General features: G+C 42.5%; 1 protein-coding gene across 1 annotated transcript in view; it reads right to left on the reverse strand.

The window, feature by feature from the left end:
- LOC309558474 (transmembrane protease serine 9-like) overlaps nt 1–27,821 on the reverse strand; it is a 182,598-nt gene that overhangs the window by 120,319 nt on the left and 34,458 nt on the right. Inside the window, 5 exon segments of the mRNA XM_082261545.1 lie at nt 14,174–14,366; nt 16,054–16,276; nt 17,584–17,741; nt 22,277–22,548; nt 27,646–27,817. Of these exon segments, the coding sequence (XP_082117671.1) occupies nt 14,174–14,366; nt 16,054–16,276; nt 17,584–17,741; nt 22,277–22,548; nt 27,646–27,817 (1,018 nt within the window).

A 27,821-nucleotide genomic window follows, 5' to 3' on the forward strand; every position in this document is an offset into this window, starting at 1 on the left:
CTTTCAGACCCGGGGGCTACGTTGGACTGGGACATCAGGGTGCTTCTCCAGGCCCTTCCTACCCGGTCTGAGATTGAGTCCCTCATATTGCGGCTGGAGGAGGCACACCGATGGGACATACAGGAGGTGCACTCCTTGTCAGACAGGGTGGCCTCTGAGGAGAAACAGCCCTAACGACCCTAGAACATCGGGTGTCGGCACTAGAGAACTCCAGAGACTCCTACATGGACACGGCCATTGCTCTACAACTCCATATTGAAGACCTGGAGGATAGAAGTCGCCGCAACAACCTCAGACTCCGAGGCAACAGGAGGGGGAACACCTTCAGGACACAGTAAGAGACATTTTTCACAAAGTTTTGAACTCACACCCCCCTAAATCCCTGGAATTAGACAGGGTACATAGATCCTTGGGAGCAAGACCTACTGATCCTGGCAGAACTCGAGGTGTGGTGGGCCGTGTCCACCACTACACCCAGAAAAAGGAGATCATCCAAAAATCTTGGGAGATGGGTACAGTGGACTTTGACGGAGCAAACATCAAGATTCTCCCAAAACTTTTGAGGGCCACCCTGTACCGTATGGCCTTACTGCACCCGGTCCTGGATCGAGTATGGCAGCTCGAGTTTACCTACAGCTGGGGATATTCGTTAGCAGTCACCTTCTGCAAGAAGGCGGCTTCTTTTACCCACCGCACTCGTATGGACTTACCAGCACTATTTGGATTTCTGGAAACGGATCCCTAATTGGCTCGTGATTCTCCCCCATCCATCTGGACGTCCTGGAGCGGGGATGGCCAGAGGTGCCTTGAAGGCGAGGCCTCTGCAGCCCAGGCGGAGATCTCGGGCACCATGCGTGGAGAAAACGTGTGAGTCGTGATTGGCAGGGCTCTGCATAAGGAATATATTTCTCTGTACTGCATGGAGTATGCAGTGACTATTAAGGTGGAAAAATGTTGACTACCGAACATTACCCATAGTTGCTGACTTTGTTGGAAACAAAAAGACAAGAAAAGGGTGCACCGACCTAGCACATTATCCTCAATATAGGCTTTATTAATTGAAACAAAAAATGGCTACTCACAAACGTAGGTGAAAATCAATCACATCAAACTCATGCACTTGAGTATCAGAAGTGGCTCTGAGGAAGAGGCTTATGCCTCGAAACGCGTCAGCCGTCATCCTAATGAGACTATGGACATCTGTATGGACTACTTCTGATACTTAAGTGCATGAGTTTGATGTGATTGATTTTCACCTACGTTAGTGAGTAGCCATTTTTTGTTTCAATTAATAAAGCCTATATTGAGGATAATGCGCTAGGTCGGTGCACCCTTTTCTTGTCTTTTTGTTTGCAGTACTGTTGGACTGCCCCAGTCCTTTAGGGCAGCAAGACCTGAGCCATCCGAGACGCCATTTATAGAGTCCAGTCGGAAAAGCAGTTGGGGAAGCCTTGTTACTCTGAGCGCAGGAGAAAGGTGGTTCATTCACCACATTTTTTTTACTTTGTTGGTACCCTGTCCTTTTGCTGGGGCCCCAGTGGACAATGCTTGACACCCCTAAAGAGGTAATCATCAGGCACACGGCCTAACACATTCTAAACGCAGTCCTGCCTGGTTTTACTGGTGGTAGAGATAGTGCCTTAATGTTTATTCCCCATGTGTACTGTAATGGGAATATGGTCAGCATATCTGTTCAAGTATTCATGTTGGGACTTGGGTTACCTATGCCTGTTTTTTTTTTTTTTTTCAGTATCTGCTAGCGCTACCCTCATGTGGTTCTGTGTACCTGGATGGCGGCGGAGGGTGGTATGCTGGGGGGGGGGGGCTGTGGGGCGGGGTGCACGGGTCAAGCATGTGCGTATAGCTCGGTTGAGGGGTGTTGACCGGGGGGATGGGGCACACCCCTCATTGGCTGACCGGGTCTGGGGCGGTGTCTGTCCCGGAGCCTTTCTGTCCTGCCCTGCTCCGGTGTTCGCCGGGGTTTGGGCAACACAGAAATATATTCCCGTTTTGGAATCCCAGTAAGTCATGCAGATCTTATTATCCAAAATTGTTCTTCACCTAATGTTATTGTTTACCAGTTCCATGACATTGCTAGAGGTTACGTTTTTTGAGCTTTTGATTACTCAGGTGAACTCTTTTTGATACATGGACGGTATACCATACCATCTATTTTATTTAAGTTTGCTGTTGGGCTGGGGGGAGGGAGACAGGGACCTATCCCTTGGCTCTGTCCAACCACTACCCCACATAGGAACACGCTCAATCGCCCAGTTCATTGTTTGTAAACGTCTTAGCAATAGTTTGTTGCTATTCTCTATCTCTCCTTGTGAGATATCCTCTCTCTTTCACTACTTCTCTTTATTATTCTATATACTCTCCTATCTACATTCTCCATTTTCACCTTTCCTAACTATAGTCTCTTCTCTCCCCCTTGGTCCTCTTCATACAATACCCTTTCTGCCTATCCCTCCTTCCCACCCCCTTCCCTCTCTTAACAAATGGATGGGATCAGGATTCTCTCGATTAATGCTAAGGGACTTAACGTTCCAGAAAAGAGACGTATTCTATTAAACAATTTAAAAAGTTCTAAAATTGATATTGCCTTTGTTCAGAACACACTTTAGGGATGACAGGCTTCCTTTAAAAAAAACATTTTTTTCCCCTTGCTTACCATTCTTCTAATCCAGAAGCCAAATCAAAAGGGGTCTCTATTATTTTTTCCAATAGAATACCCTGGACCTGCACACATATCTTTTTCATGGAAAATATATATATATATATATATATATATATATATATAAAGTACCAGTAAAACTGCAGTCAAGGGCACTGGGGGGCAAACTAAGGTCAATTTATTTTATTTTGTAATGTAATCCAATAGGATTACAATATGTCAGTGTGTTTGTATGTTTTACTTTTTGAATTTGCTGCCGGTTCCACCCCCTGCGACATGACGCTCACTTGGAACGGAAGTCGGGGCTCACAGCATCAGGTGGAAAATCCGGCCACCATGCACTGCCGGGATACATCGCAGGATCCCGGGAACAAGGTAAGTAACCTCTCTTCCAGGATCTAGCGATGCTCCCAGGTGGTACCCTGAGTGTGGCTTGGGGTTGCCACTAATGGCACTGATATTCCACCCCGAGCCACACTCGGGAATCCTGCCAGGGAGGTTAATCTTTTATGCCCCCAACAGCCAGCAAGATGTGTTTATTGCTGGAGGCATGGAGAAGCATTTGGAGTTCTCTGAGGGTCAATTAATTGTTGGAGGGGATTTCAATATCCCCCTGATCCCCTCGGAAGACACATCTCAGGGGTCTTCCTTTGTCCCCCCTCAGGTCCGCAAATGTATAGAAAAATCCCTCCATAGTGCCCAATTGATAGATGTATAGCGCCTGTTGCACCCTGGGGAACGAGATTATTCCTTCTACTCCTCGCCACACCACCTATATTCCCACATAGATTTTTTTCATTCTATTACTTGGTCCGACCATGCCCCTGTTATACTTTCCTATACACTGACAGATATTTGATCGTCCAAGACACGGACGTGGAGACTGAATGAAAGTCTTACTCCAAGACGAGACTGTTCTGACGGATGTCACAACAGAACTTGACCATTTCTTTCAAACTAATACCATTGCAGATACCGACCCCAAAATCATTTGGGAGGCACACAAGGCAGTAATACATGGAGTTCTTATTAAACATGGCTACAGGATCGAAAAGCACCACACTTAAACTCTTTACTATGGACTTTACACACATTACACACATTAGAGTCCCGTCACAAACACACTCCTACTCCCTCATCAGAGACAGACCTTATTACTCTTCGTAAGCAAATCAATTAACTTTTACTTTAAAAAGCTAAGGCAGCAATATAAATTTGTTGCAAAATATCTTATGAGTCAGGGAACAAATGTGGTAAACTGCTAGCTAGTTCTCTCAGAAAACGAACTCTGGCCACATACAATCCTCACATTGTCTCCTATACAGGCCAAAAAGCCATGTTACCTAGACATATTACTCAGGAATAGAGTTGAGCGGACACCTGGATGTCCGTGTTCGGCGGGTTCGGCCGAACTTGAAAAAAAAGTCCGGGTCCATGTCCCGGACTTTTTCCGAACTTTACCCGAACCCCATTGAAGTCAATCGGGACCCGAACTTTCAGGCACTAAAATGGCTCTAAAAGACCAATGGAAAGGGCTAGAGGGCTGCAAATGGCAGCAAAACGTAGTTAAGAGCATGGCAAGTGCTCTTAAAAAAATCCCCTTTGAATTAATTTTTTAATAGCAGATTAGAACAGCAATCTGTAGTGAAATATAGCTGAACGCTGCACACAACAGACTGATAAAAATAGATTTTTTTCTCCCTCCTCCTCAGTGGGCTCAAGTGAGGGCAAAAAGATTGTTCACTGCACCACCCCCCACACAGAAAAATCGATGTAGACTGTCCCTGCCTAATCTCCAGCCTGTCCCTAATATGCTCAATAAGATTGTTCACTGCACCACCCCCCACACAGCAAAATCGATGTAGAAGACTGACCCTGCCTAATCTCCAGCCTCGCCCTAAAATGCTCTAATAACTTTCCCTGCCTGCACTCACATTTTCACAGAATCACTGTCTGTCCCTAATCAGCAGCCAGCACGTATGATGTGTGCTCTGTCCCTAAACTACTGCAGAATGACGCGGCGCGCCTGGGCTCTCGAACTTATAAAGACATGGTCACATGCTTCAGATGGCCAATCACAGCTACTAATACATTAGTAGGCATGGCTGTGATGGCGCACACCAGTTAAACGCTTGTTGATTGGCTGTTGAAAGCCCCCCATTAAAAGCGCGCCATTACATACAAAACAGGAAATAAAATGACCGAATACGGATTTTAAACCCGAACATACTGTACAGTAAAGTGTCCGTGTCCGTGTTCGGGTAACAAAAATCCAATTATTCGGTACGAACACAAATAATACAGTCCGTGTTTGCTCAACACTACTCAGGAATTTAAATCCTACTATGCCTCGCTGTACAATTTAACCACTTTAAGACCGGAAGGATTTGCCCCCTTCCTGACCAGGCCCTATTTTGCAATTCGGCACCGCGTTATTTTAATGGACAATTGTACGGTCGTGCGACGCTGTACCCAAATAAAATTGATTTCTTTTTTTTCCCAACAAATAGAGCTTTCTTTTGGTGGTATTTGATCACCTGTGGGATTTTTTATTTTTTTTAAGCTATAAACAAAGAGTGACAATTTTGAAAAAAAAAAACAATATTTTTCACATTCTGCTATACAGTATAACCTTGGTCATGGATAATCCCTTTGGAACATGACAGTGTTTATGCTTTGAACTGTATATAGGATTGTGCTAGTGATATACCACTTTTCTCTATATATCTATAGGAACCACTGAGTTCCCTGGAATCTCATTTTTTCATCTAGACGTCTTTGAGATCATATATACTTTTGTGTCCGTATCCATCCATCCCACCATCTGACCATCTTATATGTCTAGGCCATAATCACTGGTAGGTTGACATGACAGTATTGTTTTTGAAAAATTTCCTTTTTTCCAACTGTTTTTCCATTGCTGTTCTGAAGAAGTTTTTGTACCAACTATATTATAGCCTTCAAGTATATCTATGTGAGTTTTTATACATACAGACCCTCCTATCTACCGACAGGTAGGGTCCCCTGTAACTCCGAATACAATATATATCTCTGACGCTCTTTGTTGTATACTATTTAGGCCAGACATCTACTTCAATCATGATTGCCTTTTGGGCTGTCCATGTCCACCTGGGGGGCTTGTTTTGCCTCTAGCGGGGTCTACCTCTGGCCCGCACACCAGCAGCCGTTCAGGTGGGAGCAGAGATGTATAGTAACTAAGTAGAACTACTTAAGTACTGTACTTAAGTACCGAAATGCGGTATCTGTACTTTCCTAGAGTAGAATTTTTTTCTCCTACTTCCACTTTTACTTCACTACATTTTTTCGATGATTTCAATACTTCTACTCAAGTATTTTTTTTTTGTGCTGCATAGTTACTCGTTACTTTTAAAAAAATTACCACTGCCAGAACAGTAGATGGCAGGTTGCATAAAGCTCAAAAAAATGTGTATAATGTCATTTGTAAATCAGCGCATACGAAAATAAAGGCTGTGTATAATAAAAGCTGCTATACCAAATCTTTCCAATAAAAAGAAAATATGAAACAAACAAATAAATGGTGCTACAGCGCTTAAAGTGCAGCAAGAAACTACTAACAAACACAGGTTAATCATTTGAATAAATCATTTGAAATAATAAAAAACAATATGATGTTCAAACTTTTGACTTATTTCTTTAATAACTACATAACACAGTACTTGTACTTCTACTTTCAGTACTTGAGTAGAATTTTTTTTTATAACTACTGGTACTTTTTACTTTTAGTACTTAAGTAGCAAATTTTTTGAAAAAACTACTTGCAATACTTAAGTAAAAAAAATGTTGAATACTTTAGTACTTCTACTTAAGTAACTTTTTCTGCGAGCACTTCCACTTCTACTCAAGTAATTTTTTGATCGAGCACTTGTACTTTTACTCAAGTAGAAATTTCGAGTACTTTATACAAGTCTGGGTGGGAGTATCCATGTTTTTTCTTTGGCCTCTATGTCTGTGTGCTATATATGTTGACAAATGTTTATAAGAATACGTTTATGTCATTGAATATGTGATGTGCACACTGGGATTTGATTGGGGTTTGTCCTCTCCCTCTCCCAATGTGCACAATAAAGATGAATATATTGTTGAAAATTTGATGTATGGAATAAAATTTGCATTGTTATTAATTTTTTATTTTAATCACTCTGCAGTTGTCCTCTTGAACACCTCTTGTGCCCCTGTACCCCTGAAGAAGCGGTTCAAACCGCAAAACATGTAGGGTAGTGGTACAACTAGAGAATTACACGATTGGTACCGGTTCATTCTGGCCCAGCGGTACTTCCTGGTGACTCCACTTACTGTATGAGGAGCATGATTCTGCTAGACATTTTATACCCAGTTGTATTTTCTGTACATATGATTTGTCCCTTTGTTTTTGGATCCTTTTTTCTTTGTTACTATGTGTAATAAATACATATTTTTAATATATTTGATATATTGTCATATCAATTTTATTGGTTTTGAAACGGTACCTTTAAAGTCCCAACTCATGCCCCACAATTCCAATTCCCTCCAGACAACAGTATTCATCCAAAACATCTCTAATCTTGTTCACTGTGCACTACATTGTGGCCCCTAACCCTAACCCTCAATGTATCCATGCATATATGTCTGTTTCTTGTGAGAATTCAAGTTAAAGTGCACCAAACACCATTTTACATGAAATAAAGTGCATCTACATACATCCTTTGACTTCTTGAAAACATTTGGTAATAATAGCCCCATTGTGAAAATACACCCGTTAATTATATCCACATTTAACCACTTAAGCCCCGGAGGAATTGGCTGCTAAACGACCAGGGGGTATTTTGCGATTCGGCACTGCGTGATTTTAACGGACAATTGCGCGGTCGTGCGACGCTGTACCTAAACGAATTTGGCGTCCTTTTTTTCCCACAAACAGAGCTTTCTTTTGGTGGTATTTGATCACCTGTGCGATTTTTTGATCATGCGCTATAAACAAAAAAAGAGCGTACATTTTGCATAAATAGCAATATTTTTCACATTTTTTTAATGAAATTCCCCCCAAAAAAAATGTAAAAATCAAAATTTTTTAACATTTTCGGCCAATTTGTTTTATGCTACCTATGTTTGGTAAAAAAAAAATCGCAAAAAGCGTATTTTGATTGGTTTGCGCAAAAGTTATCGCGTTTACTAACAAAGGGAAAGATTTTTGTCATTTTTGTTGTTTTTTTTTTTAACGCGTAATGGCGGCGATCTGCGATTTTTTTTGCGGTACTGCGACATTGCGGCGGACAGATCGGACCCTTGACTGACATTTTTGACACTTTTGGGGTTACCAGTGACATTTCTATAGTAATCAGTGCTATATATATGCACTGTTACTGTAAAATACACTGGTAGTGAAGGGGTTAACTTTATTTGGAAGGGAGGGGCTATGTGTGTCCCTAGGGGCGTGCTTTCTACTGTGATTGGCTTTGGCTTCAGCTGTATGAACGGTGATCAACGGTTCTACATAGTAGAACCGTATGATCATCTCTCATACACAGGGGAGAATGACAGGCAGCTTGTTTACACAAGCCGCCTGACTTTCTCCCTCTCCCCCGCCGATCGCAGAGTGAGCGGCGGACATCGGGTCCGCCGGTCACACACGCGGGGGGGTCCGTGACCACGCGGGAGCGGGAGCGTGCCTCCGGGGGCACGCGCTCGCTCCCTAGACCCTCACAAGCAAGCGACGTAGACCTACGTCAGTTTGCCTGTGAGGGGCTGACCGCCAACGTAGATAGTCGTGCGGCGGTCGGCAAGTGGTTAAAGAGACAGCACCTTTTTCCAAAAAAAACCTCTAATCTTGTTCCCAGTGCATTGCATTATGTCCCCATCATACACATTGGCTGTGCAGTTGATTAGGAGCAAAAGAAAGGCACGGTTAAGCAAAAAAGTCCTTTTTGAAGGTTTGGCATGCTATAATTCTGGTTCTGGACATGCTACAGAGCTGAAACTTGACAGGTACAATTTTTAGACCCCCCCCCCAGACACTAAATCCAAATAAATCTAATTTTTTTTTCAATAATTGTCTCTCTATCAAAAATGGCAATTTTTAAGAACTTTTTTTTTTGCCTGATTCATAGTCCTTGGGGCATGACCCAGAACCCTAGGCACTTTTTAGGGGCATTTATTGGGTTTTAGGGCTTCAAAATTGTGTTTTTTTATTCCTGAAGTTCGGGTTCCATTGATTTCAATGGGATGCGGGAATCCGAACCAAACTTTCGGGAAATTCGGGTGTTCTGGTCAAACCGAACTTTTCAAAAGTTCGATCATCTCTAATCACTGACACTATGACCGAATAGTTCAGGTGACTCCTCCGTGCATGATGATGGGGCAACTGAAGAAGTAGCTGGGGAGAAGGAGCCTGTGAAACGGGCCGCTTTGGCAGCTGCGGTGGAAGGCAAACTACTGGGAGTGTGGGTTTCAGAGGAAGAGGAGGATGGTTTATTAATCCACTCCACCAACTCTTCCATATGTTGCGGATGAATAGCACGGGCAGCACCGGAAATAAAGGACGGGCGTGCCCCGCCTGCAGAGGATGCAATATGTCGACTGTGACCACCACTTTTCACAATCGACACAGAGGCTGCTTGCCCTCTTTTCATCGCCTGTGAGCGTCGGCCTCTCGGACATGATGTTGATACAGATCAATATAGGGTATACACAACTGACCAATAGATACTTAATGACCTGATATGATGTAATTGATAGCCCAATAGATGAGCTGTGGTGATTATAGATGTACGCAAGTGACTGATTATCAATACTCTTACTGATATCTGATGTAATCTATAATCCTATAGATGGATGATCTGTGATCCCTATAGAAAGATCTAGAACTGAGCAAAGGTTACTGTGGCTGATATCTGCAATGATCTCTATTTCTACAGGTATGTGATCCCTATAGAAAGATCCACAACTGAGCAATGGTTACTGTGGCTGATATCTGAAGTGATCTCTATTCACACAGGTCTGTGATGCCTATAGAAAGATCTACAACTGAGCAATGGTTACTGTGGCTGATATCTGCAGTGATCTCTATTCCTACAGGTTTGTGATCCCTATAGAAAGATCCACAACTGAGCAAAGGTTACTGTGGCTGATATCTGAAGTGATCTCTATTCCTAGAGGTCTGTGAATATTATAGAATGTTGCAGAAACGGACCGATGAACAATACTGTGACTGGTATCTGATGTAACTAAATCAATCTCTCCCTACCTGACACAGGAACCTTGGCCCTACCTACAATGCTACTCACTCACTAGCGCTATACTGTCTGATATGATGTAAAGAAATCAATCTCTCCCTACCTCACACAGGAACCTCGCCCTCAGTACACTGCTAGGAATGTCTGTCTGCCCTGTCTGACTAAAAAAAAAAACGACTCTCTCCCAGCCTGAATCACGTGCCTGTCCCTATCTCATCGCCCACACAATGACACTACACGCTGCGGCTGCGCGAGCAGCCTCTATGTAGTGTGGGGTGTGTACTTGGCCCCGAGCCACGATTAGCTAAAGGCAGCCTGCCTTTAGTTCAATCATGGCAGATTTCATTTGATTGGCCAAAGCATGAGGTCAGGGTGCATGCTTTGGCCAATCACATAACGCGCTGCACGCGCGGTGCGAGTGCAGTGCATTATGGGAAACTCAAATTTCCCGCGAAGAAGTACATTTGTTCGTCATTCGACGAACGATCGAATTAGCGATGTTCGGGTCGAACTTACCTTCGACTCGAACTCAAAGCTCATCCCTACTATAGAGTAACTTATTCACCAGGTTAACGAGGACCTATTGCTGACCGCCTCTCTCTTTTTTTTTTTCTTCTTTCCTTCTTACTTCTTGTTTGTTTTATACTTTGTCTCCCCACTTTTTCGATCTGTTTTGTCTCTTCTTCTTTCTCTACTTACTTTTGCTTACCTCTGACCTACTGACAACCTACCTCTTGTGTATTTCTTTTACCTTTTTTCTCCTTCTCTAATTACCATGTTATTTGCACTGTGTGGAGTCATCACGTGTACCTTTGTACACCCTTTGGGATAATTTTTTGTGAAACTAAACTTTTGTTTTGTTGCATAGTGTGGTATTGCTGAAATTGTAACTAAGCTGGTGGTGCTGCTTCTTCCCCCCCCCCCCCCCGGGCACAGTTGTTGTTCCCAGTGGGGGTGTCCAGGGGAGGGGGGGTGGATTTCCCAGATTACCATTATTGTATTATCCATGCGCTGGTTTATGGATGATCTTTCCTGATACTGCACTTATGCAAATGTTCTTTGTTGACTCTATATATGCAAAGTGTATTATTACTGTATTAGCTATGTTGTATTTCTTTTTCTTTAGACATGTAATTTTTTTTTTTTTTTTTTCCAAAACGATTTATTGATACAAAGAGTATGGTAATAAATCATACAAACATTTGAACAATCCGATCAACATTCTCGGTGTTCAAGGTGTAAGTGAAGAAAAACAGGAAAGCATATAACAGAATTTCATTTCCAAATAACAGAATTTAGAAAATGTTTGTATGAGTATGTATAACAAAACAGAATAGGTGCGGGTGAGGGAGTATTTTTTGTTTCATCAAGTTGCTAAGTGAAAAGCAGAATAGAGTTGCAGATTCGGAGATAAATTCAGTTACTTGAACGATATAATTGAATTATGCAGAAGTTAGCTGTAGGTGATAGATGGGAGAGGTTGGTTCCCAGCACCAACCTCTCCCATGGAATGAGAAGGATAAGGGTAGAGAAGGGGTAGAGGTGAGGAATGAGGGGAGGGGGAGGGGGATTGGGTAATGGGAGTAGTGACTCAATATAAGAAGGCAAATGTATAGGTGACGGTTAGGGAGTTGTTGTTAAGTTTGAGTAAATAGATTAAAGGGTTATATGTTGCTGTATTTTAGGTGGAAAAGGGGACTTCAGAAAAAGTATTTCTTTTTCTTGATACGAAAATTAATAAAAACTATTGAAGCTAAAAAGATTTGTAGTTCCTTCCTGTGGAACCAGAACCGCCCCAGACTCATAAAACCCAAAAGCAAAGGATTGGTCTACCCAACATTCATAATTACTACTGGGCCTGCCATCTATGACGTATTGTTTGAGTGGCACATCCACTACCACAAAAAGGATTGGGTGATATTGGAGAACTCCTTTTCCAATCACCCCCAGGCTGTACAGCATGGATTTGACTTAATCGTGTCTCTAAAGACCTAACAGAACACCCCTTAATAGGACTGTCCCTATCATGCTTCTTCGAGACATGTCGTAAGCTCAATCTTTCCTGGACTCCGAGCCTAATCTCCCCACTACTTATTAACCCAGACTTACCCCCAGGAATGTCACCTCACCCACTCTCATCTAAGCAACTAACCACAGGTCTACATCTTCATTACCTCCTCCAAGATGTTAAAATTAAATTGCTTGAAAGCTTAAACGCACTAGGGACCAATCCCCATTTAAGCTTCTTAGTTTATCTGCAAATCAAACATCACTTTAATACTATTCAACGCTCAGCTGATCTCTTAATACCTTAATACCTTTTTAAAAACTTTGCACAACCCAGACCCCCCAATGCCATTTCATCTCAACTATACATAACATGCTCTGGGACACTACTCAAGCAGGTGAAGGGAAAGCTTGCAAGGCATAGTCCCAAGACCTTCACATGAATCTTACTAACAAAACCTGGGAACAAATCTACCACCACATACATCAATGTCTCCATACAAGAAAATAATTATAAATTAAGTTCCCGCTGGGACTGCACCCCTGCCATTTTACATAAGTTCAACACCTCCACATCAAGTGAATGCTGGAGATGCCAACACACCAAAGTCGACCTCCTGCACATCTGGTGGGAATGTCCATCTATTCTACCTTTTTGGAAAGCCATACAAACCTAACCCAAAAAATAACTGCCCTCCCACTAGCTTACACACCTGCACAACTTTTATTCCACCACCACGGCTCCTCAAATTCACCATACTTCAAATCTTTAGCAATGATGCTAGCCAATTCAGCTAAACTTTGCCTACCTAAACTATGGGGCACCCCCCGTCCATATAAGACTGGTATAAACGCATTGATAAAATAGCTGAGATGAAAGAGCTCATTTTGATATCCCGAGGTTCCCCACACAAATTTGCTTCCGCATGGGCAGGTTGGATTAAGTCCTCCACAGAATATCGCCGAACATCTGACTTCCCCCTCTCAAACCCAACCTAATCATCTCCACTTCCTTCTGCTCATAACAGACCCTGACACACACCTTATAAATGACTCAACATTGGACTCAACTGGGATTGTCAGCTAACAAGCATAAACGCAACATTCCAATACATTACAATATGAAAAGATTAATACTTAACCCCCATACCACTTCTGCACATCTCTTCTTGCCAAAACACACATCTGCTCAAACACATACGTATCCAGCTTGTTGCTTACAATATTATCATTACACACTTCTTCTCCCCTCTATTATTTCTCTCTCTCTCTCTCTCCTTCCCCCCCACCCTCCTCCCTACCTCCAAACACCCCTAAACTCCTTTTCACAAACAGCTGTGGTGCGTGTGCTGGTCACACGCAACCACTCGTTCACTAAATGCTACATTACAGGATCACATCCCCTAAAAAAAACGTATTTAATGGCACTCACGACTCTCTCAACTATCTCTTCTTCACTTAAATCCCTTACACATCTTTATAACAGAAATATTAATGTGTTATTTGCTACCTTTTGATAGTTTAGTCCCATTGCCCTTGAAACTTCACATCCATTCCTTATTGCCTACTATTGTATATTGATTTGACTTGTTCTCCTATCACATTGATCTTGTTAATGTAACATTTACATTCGTTGTTACCTTGTACTTGTCTCAATAAAATCTGTTTGGAAAAAAAAAAGCAGAAGCTGCAGAACCACAATGAGATATAATAAATGAGCCTGTGGCTTAGACTGAAGATTTCAAGACTTTAAGACTGGCAGAGACTTCAAATCTAGGCAGTGTTATGACAGTAGCCCATTTATTATGGTCCTTAGACCTCCTCCTGCTGTCATGTAGACCTGGACCCTGCTTAGTTCTAGGTGGAGAAAAGTTCAAAGCACCCTTCATGATGTCCCAAGTGTGCTCCTAATAACCAAGTTGTAAATGTTGAGTTTAGGGTATTGTATGGGCTACTCTTCACCTCCGTCTATCTATCCATAGGGAATAAGCCTATGAAGTCAATAGCTGAATGAGGGGCCCAAAATTAGCACTTATACAGAGGCTCTTTTTTGGTGATATAAACCAATCAATAATAATCAATGGAGGCAAACTTGGCAGTCTTAAAGTGGGCACTTTATAAAAGGTGAACACTGGATTAATAAACATGTCCATGACTGGATTTTAGAAACATTTCAAAGAGCAGAATGATTTGTGCCTGATGGAAGAATTGGTTTATAAAGGTAACATGTTATACTTACGAGTTGATGCAAGACGCTGCCGTCATAACCCACTCCTGTGAGATCAGGGAGCCCCCACATAAATATTCTTTATTTGATTTTGTATATATAATTGCGACCTGCCAGGGCCACTCCCCATCCACCGCATCTGTACCACCAACTATCCGACTGGACACCAAGGGGGAACCGCACACTGAGTATTCTGCAGCAGATGACACAAGCAAAAAACAAAGTGTTTAGCTTATATAAAATTATTGATAGTAATAGACAGACAGACAGACAGACAGACAGACAGACAGACAGACAGACAGACAGACAGATAGACAGATAGACAGATAGACAGATAGACAGATAGACAGATAGATAGATAGATAGATAGATAGATAGATAGATAGATAGATAGATAGATAGATAGATAGATAGATAGATAGATAGATAGATAGATAGATAGATAGATAGATAGATAGATAGATAGATAGATAGATAGATAGATAGATAGATAGATAGATAGATAGATAGATAGCCTTTAAGAAGAACATTCCCCCCATTTTCATAAAACTAGAATTTTTTTTTTTTTTTTGCATATTGGGAATAGAAGACACTGTGCTTGATTTACTAAAGAAGTAGAACATGTTTACTTTGTAAAGTAGATTTTTTTACTTCGCTTAACGAATGAAAGAAAGCTGTGCTGACTTCAATCATCCAATCATGTCTGAGATAAAACCATTTTTTTTTAAATTCCTTCCACATGATTGGGTATTCTTTACAAAGTGAATGTCTTCTATTATTTAAGTAAATCAACCCCATCGTCTAGGTCAGCTGGGTTGGAAGCTTTCCATTATATTAGTTCAAGCAGAAAGAGTAGTTTGGTGCTGTAAGATTCTGGTACCTTTGGTACCCTTATTGCCCATTTTTCTTTTTATATTGCGTCCCACCTTTTTAGTTAGGTGGAACGCATATACCTTTAAGCCGGATGACATCATCGCTGAGCGCCGCTCTGAGCGGCTATTTCAATCGCCGGCTTTCTCTCTCACATTGTTCGTTCAAACCGCATGCTTACAAGCTTTGTCCTATGCTGCCGGAGCCTCCAGCTATTCTCTTCTACCTGGAACAGACCGGAACCTCGCTACTGATCCCGTATCTCGCTACCGGATCACTCCCTTACTACTGGACCCCTTTACTTACTAACCTTACTAGTGATAAGTACCCCACAGGGGATTCCTCCATAACTAACTTACACTATCTACTTCTGCACATTAAGGACTGTTACCATCTATGCAATACTAATTCTATCATCTGCACTGTTACATAGATTGCTAGCTCTTGAGTCTACTATCATCTATCCTTGCACTGGGTTAGTCTCTCCTGTATATGTCATCTGCTGTCCTTACCACCTATTACCATACATGATTACTAACCTATCTGCATACTACCTATTACCATCTACTACTCTCCTGAACATTACTATCAAGTGCTTATCATTGCTGTCACTGCTCACACCTGTCCCTTCAGCACATCACCTCTATACTGTCATATACATCCTATCACTCCAGGAACATCTTATTGAGTGTGTGTATATCTGTATGTTGAAGCAGACAGGCCCACAGTGATGAGTCTGGAGAGTTGGATCTGGTATTTCAACACATCTCTACATGACTACTGAGTGGAGATTCTGCAGCTGCAAATCCAGCTTACTATAAAAACACAGGAGCGTTACAGGTGCAGGATCATCCAGTGATTATATGAAAGGCAGGGGGGGGGGGGTCACTACATTATCTAGATCAGTTATGATGATGCATCATCCATTTGTTTGTGATGATAAAGTGACATTACCTTTGGATGTTATTGTTGAAAATGGAACACTGGTGTATGAATAGTGCTTCCTGTGGATCTGGAATTACCTGGTTTAGGGATGCTTCCTCCACATGTCATCGTTGGTTTAGGGATATTTGACACATCATTGAATGTAACATTCAAGTAGGAGCTGATCCAGGATTGGTAGGCTATCACCTGTGTGTACATCCCAGGGAAATTGGGGTATGCACAGCCTATTCCCGAACTCACAATTCCAACCTGGTACCATACACCCTGGACCTTACACACCAGAGGTCCTCCTGAGTCACCCTGTAAGACATCAATAATCATCAGCTGCACCAATGTCTATCTGTTCAAGATGAATCAAGAAGATGTTTGAGTCTTGGCTTTTCCATGAATGTGTCATTAAAACTAGTTAAACCTTCAGTAAATGGGTACGGAATTGGCACTGCACAAGAACTTTAAGAAGTTGCAACCAAGTCCATTTTGATTTTCTTAAAGCAACATTGTTTTAAAGTAAACAAAAAAAGTAGAAAATCAGGACCTGCAAAGAAAGAAGAGTTACACTCTTACCCACCCTCCCATATGTTCTCCTGTTTGCAGAGCAATGGACTTTTTACATCTAACATACTTATGGGTGTGTCACATGACTGTCCCCTGATTGACTTTGTGGTTTCTCTAGCCAACTTCTACATCCCTACAGGGCACAGTAGCGATGGTCAGCAGATGGAATCACAGTGCATGTAGGGGAACACAATGGTTGAATGTGAAGGTCTTACTTGGCATTTTTGAAATTTGTGATAAAGTCAAAGAAATAGGGCAGGGAGGGGAGAAATGGGGTGCGAGAGAATGGTATGTAAATGGGAACTGGAACGTAGAGGATTTCTAACCCTTGTGTATATCGTTTGCTGACTCTGTCATTCCTCTAGCCGGCTTCTAAATCCCTGCACAGCACAGTAGTGGTGACCAGCAGATGGAACCGCAGATCATGGTGGGGGTCAAATTCTAAGACTTTTGTTGCTGAGCAGAGCAAAGATTGAAGAAATGGACGGTGAAGATCATGCATTTTGACATTTTTGTACTTGATGACAGTGTTAAAGAAATGTAGTGGGGAGGGGGAATGGGGTGTGGGGTAAATGCATGTAAATAAGGAATGGCACATAGAGGGATTCTAACCCTTTTGTGCATCATACTCATACATATACAGTGTAGGTTGGAGCTGAACTCAAGCTAAAACTATTTTAGTGTAAAGGGCCACCTAATTATAACATTCATGCAAGTGTAATAAATAATTCACAAAATGTTTGTAATACGTGTGTAATAGTTTCTTTGTTCCTTGTTGGTGAATGTAAACTCATAACATTTGATCCTAAGAGAAAAATAGCTTAAGAACATTTGACCACGATAGTTCATAGGCTAGGTACAATCGACCAGTAGGGGCAACACTATGTGGGAGACTTGTGCACTGTGTGCAGCCTACTACTGACATATGTGACAGCTTCCTCCTTGCTATTAGATAACAGAGCAGGCAAGAATAAATTATTTTTTATTAAAAAAAAATCTGGTGCTGGAATGAAAGAGAATGAAAATGTTGGAATGTTCTTGATGTCACTCACCTGGCAGGAGTCCTTTCCCCCATCCTTGTAGCCGGCACAGATCTGATCATACTGGACAGTGATGTCACCTCCTGCATTGGTATACATTTTTTGACATGTATTGCGGTCTATTAGGGGAACCATGACCTCCTGGAGGGTCCCATATGGCACTGCACTCCCTGGTGATAAAACACAGACAAGAAGATAAATAAAGGTCATTCTTGGCAAGGCTATACATAGACTGATCAACTTCATGTTCTGTTCACACATGTGCATTGTGGGATTGCACTTAAAATTGTGCGGTGTCTCACAGTGCCATCTTGAGAGCATTAAAGGGCCTGGGCAATGCAATGCACTGGGGCCCCGCCTACACAATTACCCATGAGGATAAAAATGCAAATTATCAATAAGGCTATATTGATTGGTACAGCAGTGCCAGGCTAATGACAGCTTACATGTTTGGCGGCTGGGTCCAGTGAAAAAACATACAGACGGGAGTCAGACTCGACTGTCCTGTGTGTGCCTGTTCCGTGGAGGCGGCAGGCATTCCTGAGGTTGTGGGCTCCCCCTCCATGGCCCCAGTGGCCTGACAGCAGCGCAGGGCCGACAGGCTCTTGCCACCTGCTAAGTTCATCGGCGGGATGCACATGGGAATCAGGATTAATGCTTGGCTGGGGCTGGGTTGCTGGGCAGGTGGGGCCCCCCTGGGCAACTGCCCAGCGTGCCGATTCAGTAGGATGACGCTGGTTTCTCGTCGTAAAGCACAAAAAATGTGTTTCTTTTTTACAAAAAGGACTGCAGTGCTATTCATTTTTAACAGCACCTCAATGCACCTTGCTATAGTGAGTGAGAAATCAAGTAAAAAAATGCATGCTAACAAAGTTCCATGCATTTTGGTGGGGCACTATTTAATATAAAAGGGTCATGTACCTCTTTAGTGCAAATTAGATGCAGTAGGCAGCCCTTTCAAAGAATGTACTGCTCTACCAAAACACAGAAAAATGCGTAAAATATATATATATATATATATATATATATATATATATATATATATATATATATATATATATTTGTTCTCCCACATCACACATACATGAACCTAGCCTTAAGTCTGAAATCTGGGCAAAAGAAATGTTCTTATAAATATATCCCTCAGTCACCACAAAGGATAACGATCCACTCTTTATACCAAATGCCTTTGTAAACCCAGCTTTAATCGAATAAATGTAGTAGTGACATCATTACTGTGCTGTACATAGCTGTGCAGAGAGCAGAGCTGTTGGGGGAGCCCAGAAGGCTCCACCCACTACAGGCTGCCTGCAGAAAACTGCAGGAGGGGGCGGAGACAAGACCAGTCACCCTGCACAAACAGAGAGTGCAGCAATGACTGGTCTTCATTACAGGAAGCTCCTGCACAGATGTAAAATTTCACACTGGATTACTGCACAGATCTGGGGAAAATACACAAAGCACACCATGATTCAAGGTAGAATACGCATGCAAATGCATTTAGACAATATGTGCTGACTCTGGACTTCAGCTTTAAAGGGTTTCTACCCCTTTCTCTGCCAAAACATATTTTTTTCTGCCAGAGAGTTTTTATTTTACAATAATTAATTTGGTATATATATCAGTCAGCCAGAACATTATGTTGACACACCATAACCTGCTGAGGCATGGATTCACTAGATCTCTGAAGGTACAGTATGTTGTAAAATGTAACACCAAGCCATTCGTTTTAGATTCTTTAGGTTGCAAGGTTGGGCCTCCATGGGTCGGACTTGTTTTTCCAGCAATCCCCCAGAGGCTCAATTGGATTGAAATCTGGAGAATTTGGGGGCAGCATCTTGAACTCTTTGTTGTGTTCCTCAAACCATTCTTGAATTCACCAGACCAGACCATCTTCTTCCATTGCTCCTTGGTCCAGTTTTGATGCTTATGTGCCCATTTGTTTCTACGCACTTTTGGCTGTAGACACGGGTCAGCATGGACACCATGACCAGTCTGCGGCTATACAGCCCCATACACAGTAAACCGCAATGCTCTGCATGTTCTGACACCTTTCTATCAGCACCAGCATTCACTTTTTCAGCAATTTGAGCTACATTAGCTGACCCTCATCAACTCTCCAATAAAACAAGAAAATCTACCACCATCAACCACGAGTAAAGTTTGTAATGAGGAAGGGGGAAAAATACTCCAGTGTGAGCGTGCATGGCAAAGAAGCTCTTTGCCACTGTTTCTGACGATGTCTGGATCAACCACATTGTTGATAAACTCTATGTAAGCAGTATTAGTAAGCTACAGTTTTGTATCGTAAATATCATAATTGTAGTGTCATTTCAAACAGGACAAAAAACTGAATAAAATGTGCATTTTGTATTTGCAATAACACTTTATTTTTAAATTAATACTGCTCAAAAATAGAAAAATTGGTTTTGTTTAGTTTTGTTGCATTTAATTGTCTTAGGATTGTGAAAAAAAATAATAATTGTTGCAGGATAATATTCAAAAAAAGAAAGCCTTGTTTGTCCTTAAAAAACAAAAAATAAAACAATATATAGTATGTACTGTATTTCATTGTCCTAAGTAATAACAAAATGATCACTAAATTAACCAATAGTCCCAGAAATATAAAAATGTCTCTGGTCCCTAGCTAGTGGGGAAAACAGCTGTGAGAGGCAAAGTGGTTAATGAAGAAATAAATATTGGAGTGTATTATTTCTCAAACAATATTGAGAAATATTGTGCACAGTATGTAAGCACCTTTATTAGGCCACAAATTAATAGGGAGAGACCAGGCAGATTTTATCATGAAATAAAAATTAGAGAGTAAAATTTCAGAAACAATACCCAGATACATAGAACTGGGTGTAGCACTGTTCAGTGTGTGCAGGGCCGGATTAAGAGCATCATGGGCTTGGTGCTGAGGATTTTAAAGGGCCTTAAGGGCCGTGCCTTGGCATGCACCCAGAGGAGGAAGGGTGCAGCCATGCATGCCTAATTCAACATGGGATGCTGTCTCTGAAGCCCATAAGCACATCCATGCATCGGCAACTGTCCCTCCTTGTCCGGCCTTCGTGCTGTGTGGGGAGGTTCTGAGGGAGCTGCCTGGGGAAGCGAGCATAGAAGCCAGACTTCTGTGTTTACAAGTGACAGAAGAGTGGTAACAGTGAATATGGCCAACCCGGGGCCTATATAAAGGTAGGGGCCTGGAGCTGCAGCTCCAATAGCCCCTACGTTAATCTGGTGTGTGTAGTAAAACAGCAATATCTGTATGTCTTCCTACAAACACTCTGTCAGTATTTCCTATCTATTCCAGGTCTCTAAAATATACACTGACAAATGGCTTTTGGGAACCCTGAAGGGGCTGGACCATAGGAAAACCTCCATTATTGGCCCTTTGAAGCCAGAGTTCAGAGGTCAGGAAGCCCATTGTGGTAATTGGTTGCTATTGCAGCAAATGGTCAGATTAGTTCCCGAACTGCAAAAGACTTGGGTTCAGGTCCAGCTTATGTTTGACCCAAACGTGAAGCCCCTCCCTACTCCTGAGCTTGTCATTGAAAAACATGGTGGGTTCTTTTAAATCCCCATGAAAGTTGCATCAGAACACTTACAAGTGCTTGATTTATTCTCCCTGTAAAAGAGACGCCTGAGAGGGGACATGATAGCAATTTACAAATACCTCAACAGTGATCTCAGAATAAAAAAAAAAAACTATTCAGTCTCAACTAATGCAAGAGGACACGAGGCCATACAATGCGATTAGAGGAGAAGCGATTTAACCTCAGGCTATGCAGGGGTTTTTATTACAGTAAGGGCTACAAGATTGTGGAATTCTCTACCACAAATGGTAGTAACTGCAGGGAGTATGGCTACTTTTAAAAGACTCTTGGACGTACATCTCAAAGATCAAAACATTCAGGGGTATGGGAAATGATTATGTCCACACACACCTACACAGGTTGCACCGGGTGGACTATCGTCTTTATTCAACCTCAACTACTATATGTAATCAAAAGGACCCTCTCCCCAATGTATGGTATTCTTTACTTTTGTTTTGATTTCCTAAATTTTCCCCATGGCAGTGTTCACCTTCCCATGCCCCTTTTTTTTTTTTTTTTAAGTAGATTTTTATTCAAATTTTTAAACATACAGAGTAGGTATTGCTTCATACAACGGTAAAGGTATACATAAGGACTGAAGAACAAGGATTCAGTTGCAATGAAAATCATATAACAAATATAAACATGTAACAGTTATTAACTTGATAGGGTTGTGTAACCTTATAAGAAGGTATCCAGGGAGGAGGGATGGGGCTGGTTAATTTCTGGCTGTGGACCTGTATCTTGTCACCCCTAATGGGACCTATCTGTGACAAGGAATAGGCTATTACGTAGCCTGTTATGGGTCCGCCAGAAGTCTTATAACTACTACACTCCAGGTAGCATCGCCTCCTCCCGTTTATAGATAGATGGTAAGTTAGCAAGGAACGTAAGCAAATGTAGGGGTAGGGCCAGCTTACTATACAAACTATTGCAGGGTTAGTCTCCTCAAATTTCATGGTGATCAGATTCAGAACCATTATTCCCATGACCTTTTTGACAATAGCTTGCCTATTAGCGTTGAATATGGCCAGCATTTACGATCAAGATTTACACTCCCCTCTTAGACTTCAATAGGTTTCATTGCTAAGTTCATTTCATGGACTCACCTTCATAATTTCTTGAACCCCAGCCGGTCACCCAGCACTGCGTACCACAGGGGAAGGTGGTGGTGGAAGATGGCAGACAGATTGGCATGATGTACTGAGTATAGGTGACAGGTGTGGCCAACCGCAGCAGGGCGATGTCTCCAAGGCTCCCAGTGCTTGTATATTGCCTATTGACGATGATAGAACTTACATAGGCAACAACTGTATGAGAGCTGATCACACGCAGCTGGTACAGGCCCAAATATACTTTATAATTCGATACTTGGATAGGACTGCAGAAAGGAAACAGAACATAACATGTATAAATGAGGATCCATCTGATGCAGAAGTGCAATATCATTACTATCAATGACCTTCAGAATCTAATGAATGAAATACAACTCGGTCATAATGTGTTCTCTATGAATGGACTGTAGGTACACACACCCAATGGTATGAACTTAGGCAGGATCATCAGAGTTTACAGAGATGCTAAGTCGCAGTAATCTCTATTTAAGGCTCAGAAGTGGAATGCAGTTGTATGTATACATGTGAGACATAAAAGGTTAAAAAAAAATCAAAATTAAAATATTAAAAAAGGCAGATATAAAAGATACAAAATAATGCAATTCTATATTGATTAATACATCATTGCTTGTTTTTTTTTTTTTTTTATTGCAAGTGGTGTAAGCACCTGAATTGTTATCCGCCTCTTACAGTCCTTCTACAACAAAGCTCAGACTAGGGAAAGGATAAGCAAAACAAGGAGTCAATCACATATGGAGCATGCTGATAGAGGGAGAGAGCAGAGTGGCAGGGAGATGGGCCTATCACTGTGCTGGCTTCTCCTCAACCAGTCACAGGCTGGAGGTTGGTTCATGACAGCATAGACTCAGAGAAGCTGGGTTGATTGATGCTGGCCGTCATTCAACCTAAAAGGCTGAGCACATCTAGTGGGAATGGCTGTGGATTAAGGGTGAGTATTGAAGCAAAGCTTATTTTTTTATTCTTTTATGGACTATTACTTTACTGGAATTGAGCTTTGAAAAAGTTTCCTTTCTCTTTATGTATGTAGCACCCTACAAAGTAGGTGCTAGGTAAAGTATAGTGGGCCTTGGTTGCCTAACAGCAGGGCCATGATTTTCAGCTGGACTGTCATGTCTCCCAGGTGTGACTGTTGAGACTGGGGAGTCTCCCCCACTGTGCTCCATGAGAGGGTTTTCATTGGGCAGTGGAGGAAACCCAGCCAATGGTGCACTCAGGCCTGTATCTACCCCAGAAAAGTATGGGTATAATTTTGAGGGGAACGCATGACGCAGCATATTTGGCGGGAAGCAGAGTCCCAGGAGGGAGAGTACGGCTGTCTATCCTCTTGTCAGCAGAATCGGGTGTCCCAGGTGGCTTGCCTGAGGTGACAGAGGGCTGAGCTGATCTGTAGAGAGGATCCGGTGTGCCGAGGACCAGCAGAGTTGAGAGGGGTCCAGTTTCAGGAAAGCATTCCCAGTATGTGAGTACTGCAAACTACCCCTGGGGGTCTGCCTAGAGAGATAGGGGACCACTCCGGTGAAGGTCGTGGGGATCCAGGAGCTAGCTAGCCGGTGCAGGAGTAAAATTAAAGGGGGTGCCAGTGTTGACCCTGAAGAGAAGCAGAGAGGGTGCCTAGTGAGATGACCCTGAAGTGTAGAGGGGGTGCCTAGTAAGAGGACCCTGGAGTGTAAAGGGGGCGCCAGCGGTTGGGCCCTGAAGAGTTAAAGTGTACAGCATGCAGTGTACAGTGATGAGAGTTGCAGCAGCAGAAGCAGTTACAGAGAGCTACCTCAGTCAGGAAGGACTGGAGGGAGCTGTATGCAGGACTTTTGAGCTACCCAGAGTGTCTGAAGTCAAGCCTAAAGAACAGACCAGGACTTTTGAGCTGATCAGAGTGTCAGAAGTCAGTTCTCAGTACAGTCCAGGAATTTTGAGCTAACCAGAGTGTCAGAAGTCAAGTTCAAGTACAGTACAGCAAGTCAGTGTTTTTCAAGCGCCAGCAAGCGTTGGTCGGCATCCAGCCAGCGTCAAGACAGCGCTGAAAAGCATTTTTTCACAAAGTGTCCCATTTGTACCTAGTTGAGCCAGAGGAGTATCTCACTCATTCCCTTCTCCCCTCCCCTATATCCAATAAACAAAACAAACCAAAGATGCCAGAATGGTCATTGTCTCCAATCTCACACTTGGGTATTCAGCTTAAATGGGTTGAAGGTGTCACCGGTAACCATGGCAGACCCACATCAGGCCCAATGCCTGAAAAACCTGCTACTTGTATATATATTTTTATATAGTGTGTACATTTTAGACCTATATGAAGTTTAAATACAATATTAAATATAAAGATGACCCCGCGCTAAAATTTAATATGGGCAGTACCAATGGGTATGCTGCTGATCATCACACACCCAAGCCCAACATTGCATAAAAATATTGTGGTGAGAAAGGTAAAAATTATGTATATAAAACAGTAAAACTGATATATAGAAAGTACATATAGATGCAACTAGCAAAACTGAGTCTGGTGTTGCACCATACAATGATATATTAAATAGTAGTACCCCACAAGTGGCCAATGGACCACCTCCACTAAAAACTTGTGCTTAAGGGTTCATAAATCATGTGTCCAGCGAAAAACACATCATAATACATAAACCATGTGCCCAGTGAAAAACACATAAACAATCATGTGGCCAGTGAACACACATATATGCTATGAGTGAAAATTGATTCCATATATAGATAAATAAATAGGTGCGTGACCAGTAAAATCTGCTATGATCCTCCAAATAGGATGCTAAAAGTTCTTGTGTATACTAATCAGTGAAAGTTAATAGACGTGTCCTGTGAAAAAATTCCTCTTCCAAAATGCAAAAATAGTGGAAAAAATATTTCAAAGGTGCTCGTGCATTGTCCAGTGATCCACTCCCCTAGGTGAAGCACACTTACCAGATACTGTGGACTCCTTAGCTGTATAGCATATGGGTCTATCAGGCTGGGCTGGTAAGTGAGGTGAGATGTATTTCCTGTGCGTGGTCACCACGGGCTGAGGCTCAAAGAAAAGAGGGATCCAGGATAGTGTAATACAGGGGTCTTCAAACTTTTTAAACAGGGGGCCAGTTCACGGTCCCTCAGAGACTGTTGGGGGCCAGACTATAGTTTGAAAAAAAATATGAACAAATTCCAATGCACATATTTTTTATTGTTTTATTTATATAGTGGCGGCTGGTGCTCAAAATTTTTTTTTGGGGGGGGGGGGGCGCAAACAGAAAAATGTAATAGGCATTGCTTTGCGGCAAAAAACGCTGTAAAAATTGCGTGACTTTGAGGTCGCAAAAGTGTGAAAGGGGACTTAAGTAATCAAGGTATAGTGTGCCCCCTTTCAATGCAGAGAGACCACAGAATGCCCCCTTTCAATGCAGAGAGACCAGCGTGCCCCCTTTCAATGCAGAGACCAGCGTGCCCCCTTTCAATGCAGAGCCCAGCATGCCCCTTTCAATGCAGAGACCAGTGTGCCTCCTTTCAATGCAGAGAGACCAGCGTGCCCCCTTCAATGCAGAGACCATCATGCCCCCTTCAATGCAGAGAGACCAGCGTGCCCCCTTCAATGCAGAGACCATCATGCCCCCTTCAATGCAGAGAGGCCAGCGTGCCGTGCCCCCTTCAATGCAGAGAGACCAGTCAGTGAACTTACCTGCAGCAGCGGCTTCTCTTCAGTACCCCGCGTCTCCTCGAGTCCTCCCGCCTCCTCCTTGGCCAATGGCATGGGTTCGCCTTTCGGCCAATCGGGAAGCGGGTCTCGGACCCGCTTCCTGATTGGCCAGGAGGAGGATCCGTGTGACAATAGCAAATTTTGATTCGCTATTGTCACACAAATGGGTGGGCTAGGGCGCACTGCTCTGCGCTCCGGTTCCACCCTTTTCTGAAGCCTATTAAAGCCTCTGGCTCTAATTAGATGATTCATGAAGAAAAAAAAAACATGAATGATACATCCCGGCCGGCGGGCCGGGTTCAGGACCCTGGCGGGCCGCAGTTTGAGGACCCCTGGTGTAATACATTCCTTTATTCACATACATAAATACTGATAACTTACATTTAAGTAGACATCAATCCGCCTGAGGACTATTAGAGAAGGCTGGCGTGTCGTGTGAGAAAGGAACTGCCGGTATTGTGTCCGAATTCCGGCGCACGTTCCAACCACGCAAACTCCCGCCTCCGGAAGTGAGGATCTGAAAGCTGAGAGACCGGATGCTACTTCAATGTGTTTCGTCCCTCCCACAGGACGTTATCACAGACTTTTTATATACATCATTTTTACCTTTCTCACCACAATATTTTTTATTCAATGTTGGGCTTCGGTGGTGCGCTGTAGGGTTTATTGTTTGGATATTATTATGCCATTTTTTCTTTTAAATACCAGCCATGATTATAATCTTCCATAAGGTGTTAGGATGTACTTTCTTTCTATTTGAAATAACTAGAAATAGCCCAGGGTCAGCAACAAATAAAACAAAAAGAACATTTTAGTGAAGATATCAACACCCAAAGGTTTAATTTACAACCGGATTACTGGCAAGTAGCCACGTGGCAGTACAGGAGCAACAGGAAGATCCATAACTGAAGATCATGGTCACAACGGAACAGAGAGACAAACAAAAGCAGAAGGACCGGATCCAGGAACTGGTAATCAGGTTACAGGTACACAGGGAAGGCACGCAAAAACAGTAAAGACTGCTAAACCTCTGTATGAAAAATTAAGCTTATGAGTGTTGCATCCTCATGTGATGAGGGGCAGGTGTAGGAATAATTAAAGTAGAAGCTGCAGAACCACAATGAGATACAGTAAATGAGTCTGTGGCTCAGGCTGAAGACTTCAAGACTTTAAGATTGCCAGAGACTTCAAATCTAGGCAGTTTTATAACAGTGGCCCATGTATAATGGTGCTTAGACCTCCTCCTGCTGTCATGTAGACCTGGACCCTGCTTAGTTCTAGGCAGAGAAACGTTCAAAGCCCCCTTCATGATGTCCCAAGTGTGCTCCTATCCAAAGTATCCAACTTTGAGTGTAGGGTATTGTATGGGCTACTCTTCACCTCCGTCTATCTATCCATAGTGAATAAGCCTATTAAGTCAATAGCTGAATGAGGGGCCCAATATTAGCACTTATATAGAGGCTCTTTGGTGATGTAAACCAATCAATAATGATCAATGGAGGCACACTTGGCTGTTTTAAAGTGGACACTTTATAAAAGGTGAACACTGGATTAATAAACATGTCCATGACTAGATTTTAGAAACATTTTGAAAAGCAGGATGATTGGTGCCTGATGGAAGAATTGGTATATAAAGGTAACATGTTATACTTACTAGTGGATGCAATGCGCTGCCGTCATAACCCACTCCTGTGAGATCAGGGAGCCTCCACATAAATATTCTTTATTTGATTCTGTAGCTATAATAGCGACCTGCCAGGGCCACTCCCCATCCACTGCATCTGTACCACCAACTATCCGACTGGACACCAAGGGGGAACCGCACACTGA

Source organism: Pelophylax lessonae (assembly GCF_965119305.1).
Source record: "Pelophylax lessonae genome assembly, chromosome: 6".
NCBI lineage: Eukaryota > Metazoa > Chordata > Amphibia > Anura > Ranidae > Pelophylax > Pelophylax lessonae.